Source organism: Oratosquilla oratoria, chromosome 7 (genome assembly GCF_046742065.1).
Source record: "Oratosquilla oratoria isolate Oo_2021 chromosome 7, ASM4674206v1, whole genome shotgun sequence".
Taxonomy (NCBI): Eukaryota; Metazoa; Arthropoda; class Malacostraca; order Stomatopoda; family Squillidae; genus Oratosquilla; species Oratosquilla oratoria.
This window is the reverse complement of record NC_134783.1, coordinates 34,883,749-34,898,781: the sequence shown is the minus strand read 5'-3', so window position 1 is coordinate 34,898,781 and position 15,033 is coordinate 34,883,749. Positions and strand designations below refer to the sequence as shown.

Below are 15,033 nucleotides of genomic sequence, written 5' to 3'. Positions count from 1 at the left end.
CAGTGCTGGCGTCTTACCCAAGGAATGCCACAGCCGAAACTGGGTTTTCCCACAAATCCTTTATAGAAAAAACATAACAGTGCATGTTGAAAAAAGGATTGTGGTACTCCCCAAGGCAGTCGTAGCTTCTCTTGGGGATCGGTGCCACCTGCATAGAGCCAGTGGCCAGGGTTGGTTGCCACTGTTTGGCCCCCAACTCTTGGGGTTGGGGGCTGGTCCCACAACGTAGATGCTGCGGCTCCAGGACCTGTACTGAAGTGATTAAGTATGGTTGTACATACAGGTGGTCTGGTTTGTATATTCTGTTGGGGGATACAGAAATATTACAAAGAGCCAAAAAATTAAATGGCAAGAGAGAAGTCATGGAACTTGGGGAAGTCACACAGTGATTTCACACAATCTGGGTTGGAATAATGACCTAGAGCTAACCCAGGATCTCTTTTGCTCATTGAATTATTTACAACTTTATACATACATATAAACATATACCAAAGGCCTTTTCCCCCTTACACAGGAAGTAACCAAAAAACAAAGGCATAGAAACCACTCCCACCCATTCCATCCCCTACATACTCTACTTCCCTCCCTCTTATCTTGGCACCTCCTGGATGATGGGTCATCCCTGCATCTTGTCCTCTGCCCTGAGTCAGAAGCAGTGTTGCAAAACACAGCACATCCACATCAAGGCCGCTTCATTAATTCTCCGTCCCCTCATGCAGAAAAGGAAAAGACGGGGAGAAATCCCTATGGGCTGTGTCAATTTATTTCTCATACATGCTCCCTCATCCCCACCCACTCCCCCTCATGCATCACAGCATCATCCATACACAACCATTCTCCATTCACCCCTATCTTCTGTCCTTCCTCAACAGACATTCCCCTCTTTCCCAAAGCCCCTTTTACTCCATCCATCCATCTCATCCTAGGTTGACCCTCATGTTCACTCCTTCCACCTCTGTCTTCCACACCTCTTGTACTGGTCTTTCTTCACTCAATCTTTCCATGTGTCCAAATCATCCCAATACTCTTTTATCAACCCTACCTACCAACACCCTTTCCACCCCACTTTATGAAATTATTAAATCATCTCTGAGTAACTTGTGGAGCCCACAATGGATGTTGCTGGTTACCTGAAGGTTGCAAGTCATCTACAAAAAGAGACCAGGGGTAAAAGACTGATTGATTGCAATCATCTAACTTATACAATCCCAAGTAATCATTCATATTACTATCAAAGGATTTCTTAATGTAACATGATTCAGTAATGTTTCTTTCTACAGCCAAGTTGGTAGTTATATTTTCTTGGTGTTGTCCTAATGAACTACATGATTATTAATTCTAACATATACAAAAATCCTGTTTTAATACTGGTCTTGTTTTTACCCTTTCACTGTTCTTTACTTGTTTGTCCAGCGTAACAATTAAATCACAGAATATACATTATACCACTTCTATTTTATATATGAAATACTGAGAATTACTAGAGATGCAGAATACCATGGGAAACATATAGGACTTTTTCTTCTTATAACAGTCCAATTTAAATGTTTCCTCTGTAATATTTCTCAACCAACAAATTAAAGGAACTGTAAAAATATTGTAGTTAAATTAAATATACCTTTATTTGAAGAACTTTGCAAGAAGAAAAATAAAGAATAATAAATGTAAAAGATACATGGTTTCATGTCCATAATCAATTAAAATGTTTATAACTAAATAGATAAATAAAATAAAAACTACTGTATGCAGCAAGTTCAGCATCTTCAGTACTTGTATATAGGTCGAGTTTTGAGGTAAAATTCTCAGCTGTCAATCAGGGGTCAATTTACAAACAAATAATTGTTTCACTGGGATGAAATCTCTGCATGAAGAGAAGGGCAAAGAGCAATTCTTACATTCTATGCACTATTTTTGAATTACAATATTCTGTCCCACTTGATTATAAAAAGATACTTTAAAGGAAATATATAGGGCAACAGAATTATTTTGCATGTTTGACTATAAATTACAATAATGTCAAATTATAAACATTTCGATTTTAATGCTTCATGCTTCAGGCTTACTGATCTTGAGGACCACAATGGAAATAAGCTTACATACTTTTTTGTGTTATCCTCGGCAATTGCAATTATTATTTCAAACAATGTGTTCTTGTCATTATCAGCACTTCATGTATACTGATTCTTTGCCAAATAAACTTATTATTGTTATTATTATTATTATTAATCTTATATCACATGGGATGATTTTGACCAAGTTTTCTGAAATGAGATTGTAAACCATAAAATGTGGTGCTTTACTATAACTGACTGTTTTATTACCCTAAAAAACCAAGAGTTGATCTATACACAAAGTATTTTAATTAATGATTTTTATTGTACAAATATATACTGTATTCCTGATTTCATAAGGATCTTTTATGCTGTGGAAAAAAAAATCCTTGGATGGGAAATGTTAACCATCCAATTGGAGCATCTGCTGGATAAGAAATAATTAATGCCAGTAGTGTGAAATAAAATTATCAAATAAGACAAAATGTATGTTTAAAATGAGATTGATTAGTGTGGTCACCTGTATGTGCCTTCCAGGCTCAATACAAATTTCTATTTCTATCTACATACCAAAAAGCTTCTTACCCCTATCTTCAATTGCCCACACATTTACCACCTGTGCCACCTCATCCATTTACACAGTGAATAACCATGGTGATATTACACAACCCTGACACAGCCCTACCTTCACCTCAAACCACTCACTCTTACCATTTCCAACCCTACCACAAACTCCAATACACATGTAAAAAAAATTTGACTGCCCTTAACAAATTCCTCCTTATGCCATACATCTGCAACTCCTCCCAGAAATTCCTTACTTTTAACCTTGACAAAAGCCTTCTCCAGATCCATAAAAGCCAAAAAAAAAGAAATCCTTATATTTTGCCAAAATATATACATATACCAAGGGAGGTACAGTGATAGTGGGCTGGCTGGTGAGGTTTAATGTTTGTTTAAAAGAGGGCAGAGTATTGGAAGACTGGAGGAGTGCCTGTATAGTTCCACTTTACAAGGGAAAGGGGGACAAGTGTGAGTGTAGTAGTTTCAGAAGGATCAGTTTGTTGAGTGTAGTTGGGAAGGCTATTCTTGGCCAAAATATATGAGATGTACAAGGGGTGAAAGTGGCAGTAGACTGGAAGTGAACATTAAGGGAGAGCGACTGGAGGAAGTGGATAGTTTTAGATACTTGGGTGCAAGTGTAGCAGGAAAAGGTGGAGTGAAGGTGGAGGTAGAATGTAGATTGAGAGAAGCGAGTAAATGCCTTGGTGGTTTAAAGAGTGTAATGAGAAATAGACATTTGGGAATGGATGCGAAGAGGAGACTGTATGAAGGAGTGATTGTGCCAACAGCACTGTATGGGGCAGAAACGTGGAACATAAGAGAAGAAGAGAGAAGGAGTTTGAATGTGTTTGAGATGAGGTGTCTGAGAAGTATGGTGGGGGTTACTAGGCTAGATAGAGTGAGAAATGAGGAGGTGAGGAAAAGAACAGGGGTGAAAAAGGATTTGGGAGATAGGGTTGATGAAAGAATATTAGGATGGTTTGGACACATGGAAAGAATGAGTGAAGAAAGACTAGTAAAAGAGGTATGGAAGGCAGATGTGGGGGGAGTGAACATGAGGGGACGTCCTAGGATGAGGTGGATGGATGGGGTGAAGGGGGCTTTGGGGAAGAGGGGAATGTCTGTTGAGGAAGGAAGGGAGAGGACGGAAGACAGAGGTGAGTGGAGAATGGTTGTATGTGGATGATGTTGTGACTGCATGAGGAGGAATGGGCGGGGGGGTGGGGGGTGGGGTAGTATGTGTGAGTAAATTTTGACGCAGCCCGAAGGGATTTCTCCCCGTCCTCGCCCTATATGCAAAGGGGGACGGAGAGGGGGGGTCGCCGATTAAATGAAGCGGCCTTGCTGTGGATGTACTGTGTCTTGCGACACTGCTTCTGACCCAGGGCGGTGGGCAGGGTGCAGGGATGACCCGTCATCCAGGAGGTGCTCAGATGAGAGGAAGGGTGGGAGGGGTGTGGAGTGTTTTTAGGGATGAAATGGGTGGGAGTGTTTTTATGCCTTTCCCTTTTTGGCTACCTCCCTTGGGAGGGGGAAAAAGCCTTGGTATATGTATGTATGTATGTATCTTCCTCACTACAAAAATCTGATCCACACATTTGCTACCTTTCCCAAATCTACACTGTTACAATTGGGTTGACTGAGTAAGAAGGATTTATTCCTGCTAAATTACTGACAATAATTTGTCAATAAAAGAATACGGAGTTTTCACTATCAATTTTGTGCTAGAAATATATCCTGAAGATACAGTGCTCATTATTAAAGAGTATGCATCTTGACTGTGACTAAATGTTAGCACAAAACTAGGATAAAAATTAGAAATGCTATCACTTACACAACATGATGTAATATTTCTTCTAAATAAGAATGTGGGAAGAAAACTTGACATCCTACTGGTCTTTAGCTTTCATGTCATTCTTTAATTTAGCCAGTGACGCCAATCGCTCATCCCTCCAATCACGTCGATTCTTCCATTATAATCAAAGGAGTAAACCAGTAGTGTCATTTTAAAATCACCAAAAATTTTATTGAAAAATAAATACAGTGCATCCAAGAAAACCAAATTGAAAATCATGATATAAAATAAATTCATTACTAAACCTACAAAAATTGTATCACAAAGTAATTATTATTACTCAAGATACCAAATATAGTAATGGAAATATTCTATAGAATTTGTAAGGGTACTAACCTGCAGGGTGTCCAATGGTATGGATTGATCCATCTGGGAACTTATTTCTTTAGCATCGTCTACAGTCCAAGAGGGTATTGGACCAAAGGTATGCCCTACAGCTGACATGCCCTTACCATACCGAGCACAATAGTTCTCCATCCCTACAGAAGAAAAGAACAACTAATGATACTATGCTATTATCTCTAACAAATGTCAACTGGTATCTTAATGTCATTCTACAGCACCATTTGAGTGATTTACTCATTTGGATTAGATCAGGTAATTTCAAAGTTAAATAAGGATTTTTCAATCTCAGAAAAAAAAAAAAAAAAAAAATTATATATATATATATATATATATATATATATATATATATATATATATATATATATATATATATATATATATATGTACATATACATATATGTGTGTGTGTGTGTATATATTAAGTAAAACCAAAGTCCACCCAATTAAGCCCCTATTATTTTGTTATGAGCAGGTGAAACAAATACTGGGAGAGAACTGTGAGTAATGGAGAAAGTATTTAGGAATGGGTTCTTGGCAGATAATTAATTTGCTTTCAGACAAGGATGGACTTGTATGTTCATATACCATCTGCCATGTATGAGACAAATGAAATTATTGCAAAGTTGCAAACAAGGGTAAGAAATATGTAACTTCTCTATTGGATGGCTGTGCAACTTTAAGACTTGTTATGGTATCATGAAGATGGAAATCAGTGGTGAACATCATTCAGCAGATCATGAGGCAACTGTACTTTGTTATCATGTGTATTTATGTTATTTGTGAGATTTAGGTATGAAATTAAATGGATTTTGTGTAGTTTTATGCTTTTTTAAAGATCATGAATTGAAACAGCAGCATATTTGATTTAGTGGCAATGTAAAAGTCCCATGATAGCCAGATAATCAGAACTGTACTGGATACACATGCATCAGTGGAGGATAAGGAAATTCTATCTATCTAACTACAAAGCACTCTGTGAGGGACACCGTCCTAGCCTAACAATAGGGGGGGGGGGGAGTGTATGACGTTAAACCATATACCATGAGCTTTTTTCTCCTCATAAGAGAGGTAGCCAAGTCAAAGTCATGTATCTACACCCATCCATTCCATTCCCCTCCACTTCCTTTTCCTCCCTCTCATCTCAGCTCCTCATGGATAATGGGTCATCCCTGTATCCTGCCCACTGCCCTGGATCAGAAGCAATGTAGCAAGACACAGTACATCCAGAGCAAACCCACTTTACTTAATTGGCGACTCCCTCTCTCCATCCCCTCATGCAGCAAAAAGATGGGGAGAAATCCCTTTAACCTGCATCAAAATATCATTCACACATAAGCACACAAACACGACTCGGTGGCGCAGTTGGTAGAGTCTCTGACTGTCACTATGGCGGTCTGGGTTTGAATCCTGCCCAGGGCTGAAATAATTTCAGTATTGCTGCGCTTCAAGTTGTTACTCAAACTCTCGTGGGCGGGAGTTGGGGGTGTGTGTGTGTGTAAGGTCACAGCATTACCCATAAATCGGTCATACAAGCTCAGAGCTCTCTTCCAGGAGGGAAATAACTGTCGATCATGAGTCCAACATGTGATCCAAAGACCATGGTGAAACCTCCTAACCCCCTATCCCCTGCCACTCCCTTCCTTGCATAACAGTATCATCTATACACATCCACTCTCCACTCATCCCTATCTCCTGCTGCCTCCCTTCCTTGCTCAACAGACATTCCCCTTTTGCTCAACGCCTCCTTCACCCGACCCATCCATCTCATCCTTAGTCGTCCCCTTAAATTCACTCCCTGTACCTCTGCATTCCACAGCTCTTTTACTAATCTTTCCTCACTCATTTTTTCTGTATGTCCAAACCATCCTAATACTCTTTCATCAGTGCTATCTGTCATCTCCTTTTTCACTCCTGCTCTCCTCCTTACCTCCTTGTTTCTCACTCTATCCAACCTAGTAATCCCTACCACAATTCTCAGACATTTGATCTCAAAGACATTCAAATTGCCTTTCTTAAATTCCAAGTCTCTGCCCCATACAAATCTGTTGGCACAATCATCCCTTCATACAATCTCCTCTTAGCATCCTTTCCCAAATGTCTATTTCTCATGATATTTTTTAATCCCCCAAGGTTTTTACTTGGTTCTCTCAATCTACAATTCACCTCTACCTCCATTTATTCCTTTCCAGCTACATGTGTCCCCAAATATCTAAAGCAATCCACTTCCTCCAGCCTCTTTCCTTTAAGACTCACTTCCAACTCACTGACATTCTCTCTCCTTGCACACCTCATCTTGTTTTTACCCACAATTACCTTCAACTTTCTCCTACTGCATACCTTCCCAAACTCTGTCATTAACTCCCTTAATCCTCTCTGATCCTGCCACAACCACAGTGTCATCAGCAAACAACAACTAGTTCACATCCCACTTTTCTCCATTTTTTTAAACCATCTCCAATCCCCTGCCCATTACCATCACATTTACCTCCTGTACCATCCCGTCCATGTACACAGTGAACAGTCATGATGACATGACACATTCCTGACACAGTCCCAACTTAACCGCAAACCGCTCACTCTCTCCATTTCCAATTCTAACACATACATATACCATCTTTTTCCCCATTACAAGGGAGGTAGCCAAAAAACAGAGGCATAAACACCACTCCCACCCATTCCATTCCCACATACTGCACACCCAATCACCCCCTCCCTCCCTCTTGGCTCCTGGATGACAGGTCATCCCTGCATCTCACCCACTGCCCTAGATCAGAAGCAATGTAGCAAGACACAGCACATCCACAGCAAGGCTACTTCATTTAATCGATGCCCCCCCCCCATCTCCATCCCATCATACAGTAAAAGAGATGGGGTGAAATCCCTTTGGGTTGCATCAAAATATCATTCACACACACTCGCATTCACGCCGTAAACACCTCTGTCGTTGTCATCGTTGTCGCGGGACCAAGAAGAAGAGGATTTACGATGAAAAAGGAAACCTGGTTTGTATTGTAGGGGTGGAGAGTGATCGTGAGTGTCCGAAATGATATCTCTGCAGTGCTAGTCAATTGTATTAACACGGAATTAGCGAAAATGAAAGAAAACAACGACTCAAAAGCCAATCACAAACCAGAGCCATCTGGCATCAAACTGCGATGTAAACAAACATCCCTGAACCACATGTATCAACGACAAAGATTTTCCAGGATTTAGTAAATATGAAATCAGGAACTTAAGTGGATTATTATTAGAGATAGAGAGGGATATGAGCAAAAATAGGATTCGGTGGGAGAATGAAATTATGGACTTAAGAAAGGATATCATTGGACTAATGGACTGCTTAGCACAAGCGAATCATGAAATTTCTGACATAAGAAAAACCAACTTGGATCTTACAAATGAGATTAAAGAAATGAAAAGGGATATAAATGAGCTGAAGAATGATAACGAAAAGAATTAATGATAATAACAATAGCGAAAACTTAAAGAAAGAGTGAACAATAAAATACAAGAAATGACGGAAAAAATTGAAGAGAACCTAGGTGAGGAAAGTATTCAGAAAATTAAGTGGAAGGAAAACACTGAAAATAAGGAAATTGCTTTCAAAGAAATAGTCAAGCAGCAAATGCAGGATAATGCAAAAGACACAATTATCCAAGTGATTAATGAAAAAGCTAATTGGGTCAGAGATACAGTAGATAGGAAAAAATGTATTGTGGTATATGGACTAAAAGAAAAACAGGGATTGGCAAGGTACATGAGAGAAAAAGAAGAAAAATTACAGCAGTAGAAATCCTAAATGAAATTCAGGGGGGAAGCACGAGATGCATGCAAAGACCTGGACGAGACATATAGAATCGGTCGCTATTCTAAGGATAGGAATCGACCTCTAAAGATAAAATTAAGGTCACAGATGGTAGTAGAAGACATATCTGAAAAAGTAGGCAACTTGGCAAAGAGTGAAAAGTACAATAAGATATAGATAAAAAGAGAAATGAATACTGAGGAATTAGAAAAAGAAAAGTCACTAAGAGAAGAAGCAAAGGAAAAAAACTTGATGAGAATGGAGACAGAAAGCAAGGAATTCCATTGAAGAGTAATCGACATGAGATTGAGAAAATGGCACATCAAAACGAAAAAACAAAGACAGAAAAAATAATGGAGGAAGAAGAAAATTAAAAAAGGCCTATACTAACATTGACGGATTAATTTCAGGTCTGAACAAACTCAACGATTACCTGTTAGAAGAAAAACCAGACATTATGGGAATTGTAGAGACTAAACTAAGAGGTGAAATACCATCCATTGATATTGGACAAGGTCTATATAATTACATGATTAAAAACAGGGACAAGAAACAGGGAGGAGGAATCATGTTCTTGGCCAAGAAAGACTTAAATGTGACAAAAATTGCAGAGGGCAAAGGTAATGTTGAACAGATCATGATAAAATCCGAAGGCAAAAATATGAAAATTAGAAAGTTTGTGGTGACCTATGTGCCCACAAAAACGAACGATTGGCAAGAGAACGATCATACGAAAATGCTAGAAGATACAAGGAAATCACTAAATGAGATACTAATGGGCAGGGGTAATCTGGTAATTATGGGGGACTTCAATTGCAAAGAAATTTGTTGGGATAACATGACAGTGTGAGGAGGAGACGACTTGTGGGGTAATGTACTGCTAGACATGACCATGGAATACACAATGACCCAATGGGTCAGTGAAAACACCAGGTACAGAAGTAATGAAGAGCCGTCAAAACTAGATTTAATATTTACAATAGAACCTGAAATTGTGGACAAAATCCATTACAAGACACCAATTGGAAAGAGTGACCATATACTCATTGAAACTGTACTAAAGGAAGAAATAGACATGGAGAGAAATGAAAAGCATAGGAAAGGAAGATTGATGTACAACAAAACGGACTTTACAAAACTAAAGATATTCTTCCGGAATGCAAACTGGGAAAAATTCTATATGGAAGAGACAACAGTGGATGAGAAATGGAATATATTGATGGAAAATTACAATGAAGGGGTAAACAGGCATGTACCAAGACAAAAGCGAGAGAGTACATTAAATATTGGTTCAACAAAAGATGCAGTGAGGCAAAAGACAGAAGGGACAAAGCTTGGAAAAGGTGGAGAAAAGACAAAAAACCTAGCAAATGGCAAATTTATATAAACTATAGAAATGAGTATGTTAATATGAGAAGAGAGGAGAAAAGGAACCATGAAAAGGATATTACAGATAAATCCAAAGATCAACCCAAACTATTCTATTGATATGTGAATGGTTAACTTAAAAACAAACAGGAAATGGTGAAACTACGCCAAGGAAATATAGAATACACAGAAGAATTAGAAATGGCCTAAGTCATGAACAATCACTTTAAATCTGTCTTCACCAGAGAGAAAATACAAAATTGGGACGAAGATAATAACAAGCAATCTCCCCACATGAGTGAGTTTACAACAACACAAAAAGAAATATCAGAACACCAATAAAAACTCGACGTCAGAAAATCACATGACCCGGATGGTATTGCAAATTGGATTCTAAAGGAATGCAAAGAAGAACTAATGGACAAAATACACAACATAATAAATAGCTCACTCATAGAAGGAAAGATACCTAATGACTGGAAAAATGCTAACATTGTACCAATATATAAAGGAGGAAACAAGGAAGAACCCACCAACTATAGGCCAGTATCACTAACAAGCACTATAGCCAAAATCTGTGAGAAAATCATCAAGAATAGATGGGTAAAACATTTGGAAGACAACAATATAATAAACCCAAGACAATTTGGGTTCAGACAAGGAAGATCATGCACCACAAACTTAATATGCTTCTACTCAAGACTAATAGACATAGTGCAAGAAAGAAATGGATGGGCTGATTGTGCATTCCTAGACTTGCAAAAAGCTTTTGACAAAGTACCACACAGAAAATTACTAAAAAAACTGAAACACATAGGAGGAATACAAGGGAACCTACTAAAATGGATGGAGGACTTCCTGATAGAAAGATGAGAGTAGTGCTCAGAGAAAAATATTCAGATTGGAAAGAGGTGATCAGTGGAGTACCACAAGGACCTGTTTGGGCACCAATAATGTTTGCTATTTATGTGAATGACATGGACGAGGATGTGAATTGTTACAGGAGCTTCTTTGCAGACGATGCCAAACTGTTAAGGAAAGTAGAAACTGATAAGGACTGTGAAGCACTGCAGGAAGACCTGAATAAGGTATGGAACTGGAGTCAGAAATGGGAAGTGGACTTTAATACTAAGAAGTGTAGCATAATGGAGTTTGGAAAAAGCAAAAACAGAATATCAGGATAATATACAATGGGAACCAAGGAGGTAAAGAAGGTAAGATCTGAAAAAGATTTGGGGGGTAATTATCACAAACGACTTGTCCTATGATAAACAGATTAACAAAATTGTCGGGGAGACTTACAACTTGCTAAGATCAATAAAAGTGGCATTTGCATACTTGGACGAAGACATGATAAAAAAATATTGGTTACATTGATAAGGCCTAGACTAGAGTATGCGGTGAAACTGTGGTCACCCAGTACCAAAAAGAATATAAAGAAAATAGAAAGAATCCAAAGAGCAGCAACAAAAATGGTACCTCCACTTGCAAACCTATCATATGAGGAGAGATTGGCTAAACTGGAATTACCGATGCTGGAGCAAAGAAGAGAGAGAGGTGACCTACTGACCATCTACAGAATCATGAAAGGCACAGAGATACTCGATAGAGAGGACTTACTAAACTGGGACAAGAGAAACACAAGAGGGCATGGAAAGAAAATAAAAAAACATAGCTACAGAAGAGAACTGAAGAAAAATAGTTTTCCACATAGAGTATTGGACACTTGGAACAAACTGGATAAGGAAACTGTATGTGCAAAAACCATTCATGAGTTTAAAAGCAAACAAGACACTGCGAGATACAAAGGCGGGACACCACGAGCATAGCTCCCCTTCCTGCAAAATACAACTAGGTAAATACATACTCCCTCCCCCCCTTCCCCACCCACTCTCTTCCATGCATCACAACATCATCCATATACAACCATTCTACACTCACCCCATCTTCTGTCTTCTCCCTTCCTTCCTCAACAGATATTCACCTTTCCCAATGCCCTTTTTACTCCATCCATCCCATCCTTGGTCATGCCCTCATGTTCACTCCTTCTACCTCTGCCTTCCACACTACTCTACTACTATCATTAAAAACTCTTGACTGCCCTTAACAGCTTTCCCCCAATCTTATATATCTGCAAAACCTCTCACAGTGCCTTTCTGTTTACCCTGTCATAAGCCTTTTCCAAATCTATAAAGGCCCAAAATACATCCTCACATTTTGCTAAGGTTTCTCACAAGTCTGTCTTACCACAAAAATCTGATCTACACAACCCCTACCTTTCCTAAACCCACACTGTTCCACACCAATTACTCCCTCTGTTCCTCTCCTAATCCTCTCAGTTAAAATCCGTCCATAAGCCTTCCCAACTACACTCAACAAACTTCAACAAACTGGAGCTGCAGCGTCTACGTTGTGGGACCACCCCCCAACCCCAAGAGTTGGGGGCCAAACGGCAGCAACCACCCCTGGCCATCAGCTCTACGCAGGTGGCACCGATCCCCAAGAGGAGCTACGCCTACCTTGGGGAGTACCACAATCCTTTTTCCCAACATGCAATATTACATTTTTTCTGCACCGAGGGGTGATTTTCCGGCGATCACCCCTCTTCTTCTACTTTTAGCTGGAGATGTAGACAGCAATCCTGGGCCCACCATAAAATACACATGCCCAACATGCTCTAAACCCATTACTTCGAGCAGACAGACAAAGGGGTCAGTTCAGTGTAACATGTGCAAAAACTGGGCCCACCTCACTTGTACAACACTTGCTGACATAAACCAATACACAAACATTTGGACATGTTCTACCTGCCCTCCAGTAACCCCACTCCCACCTCCCCAACCACAGCCAGCACCCTTACCCACTCCCAATTTCCCTTTGCCCTTACCCCCAATTAGTACTCCCTTTCCTTTGTCCCCGATCTCTCCTTTCCCTCCCTCTGAGTCAGATCCTACACCTTCCCCACTACCACCCCAACCTCAACCCCAAACGGCAACATACAACACATACAAAACACACAACATCAACATATTACAACACGACATTGACGGTATTAACACGAAAAAACATGAACTTGAACACTTTCTTAAACAACACAACATACACTTTGCGATTTTACAAGAAACAAAACTAAGACACTCACACAAAACACCATCATTTCATAGTTACACCACCATCAGACCGGACTGATGGCTATGGCGGTGGACTCATCCCCCTGATCCACCACTCCATCTGTTTTGTGGACACAAGTGCCACAACCAAAATTCTCCTCCCTACCACAGATAACACAACAGAAATCCAATCCATTTGAATCCGCACAGGCAACAATTCAACACTGACAATAGTTAACATGTACATTCCCCCCCAATTATCCCCCACAGTTCCAGACACCTTCAGGCCTCATTTTAGCCAACTAGCCTCAATCCCCAACCTGATCATGGGTGGAGACTTCAACGCCAAGTCGTCTGCCTGATATGTCGACAACCCTGACACAGACAGAGGGCTTGATATACAGACTCAGTTTGACTCATTGACTATCATGAACAACACACATAATCATACACATATTCCACACCATGCCCTCTACACTCCCTCCTCTCCTGATATCACCTTTTGCTCCCCCTGCCTAACCCCAACAACATCATGGAGAGTGGTCGGAACCCTTGGCTCTGACCACCTTCCAATCATCATCACCACCAAAACAAGATGCACCCCAGTTGGCCATAGACACACTTACACCAATTACAAGAGAGCTAACTGGGAAGCTTTTACTGAAGAGACAGAACAACATTTTGATACACTTAACAGTACACCAATCACAAACATAAACAATGCTGTGCACACTTTTAATACAATCATACAAAACGCAGACAAGAGATACATCCCTAGAGGCAACAGAAAATCACACAACCCCAACTTCACACCAGAAATCCAAGGCCTCATCAGACAACGTGACACACTTAAACACAATACCCCTACACCTATCCCTCAAAACATAGCAGACCAAATACAAACACTAAACACTGTGATTGCCAATAAAATACATGAACAAAAAACACAAAATTGGCAAAACTTTATCAATACACTTGATCACAAAACAAACACCAGCAAATTGTACAAAACACTCAACAGCATTACACTATCCAACAGTAACACTACACGCTCTCACGCAGCAATAATCACAACAACAGATAATCTACCCTCAAACAGAGAAGCAAACGCACTCATACGTCATTTTGCACAGACAAGCCATCTCACTTCTCTCACCCTGACGACCGACGCACCATTCGACGTAAGAAAGACTTTCCCACAGACTCAGACTATACACCCTTCATAGCCAGTCAGACAAAAATCATAATACATAGTCTCAAGCACTCATCTGCCTGTGGCCCTGATAACATAAGCAACATCCACCTAAAACACATTGGACCACAAGGTATACACGCACTCACAAACATTGCAAACTACAGCTATTCACACAACACTATACCCGACATCTGGAAGCATGGTAAAATAATCACCATTCCAAAACCGAACAAAGACCCAACAATCCCAACATCGCACCGCCCAATCACACTTCTCTGCACCCCCTCTAAAGTCATTGAACGCCTAATACTTAAACTTGTCACACCACATATTCCCCTTGCTGACTCACAACACGGTTTTAGGCCACTACACTCCACAAACACTCTTCTGACAAACCTCACACAAAGAATTTTAGATGGCATCAATTCAGATAGGCCCCACCAAAGAACACTTCTTATAACATTAGACATTAGTAAAGCTTTTGATGCTATCCCCCGCCACAACCTAACAAATAAAATATATAACACAGACATGCACAATAACACCAAAAGATGGCTGGCCAATTATCTGGCAGGTAGGAATGCTTACGTGTCATATAATGGCCAATCATCGCACATCAGACACATTAAGAACGGAGTACCACAGGGCTCAGTTCTATCTCCCACACTATTTAATCTACACATGCATGACTTACCCACGCCAGACACCTCAGAAATACAAATCTCTTCCTACGCAGACGA

General features: G+C 39.9%; 1 protein-coding gene across 3 annotated transcripts in view; it reads right to left on the bottom strand.

The window, feature by feature from the left end:
- Positions 1–1,603: 1,603 nt before the first annotated feature.
- LOC143027055 (lambda-crystallin-like) overlaps positions 1,604–15,033 on the bottom strand; it is a 29,553-nt gene continuing 16,123 nt past the window's right edge. For 2 of the 3 annotated variants that reach the window (XM_076187945.1, XM_076187947.1), the window contains 3 exons: positions 4,807–4,949; positions 4,450–4,582; positions 1,604–2,475 (listed from right to left, as the gene is read on the bottom strand). In XM_076187945.1, the coding sequence (XP_076044060.1) occupies positions 4,505–4,582; positions 4,807–4,949 (221 nt within the window). In that variant the 3' untranslated portion in view covers positions 1,604–2,475; positions 4,450–4,504. Of the gene's footprint in view, positions 2,479–4,449; positions 4,583–4,806; positions 4,950–15,033 lie in introns of all 3 variants that reach the window. The other variant, XM_076187946.1, reaches the window with a different exon arrangement.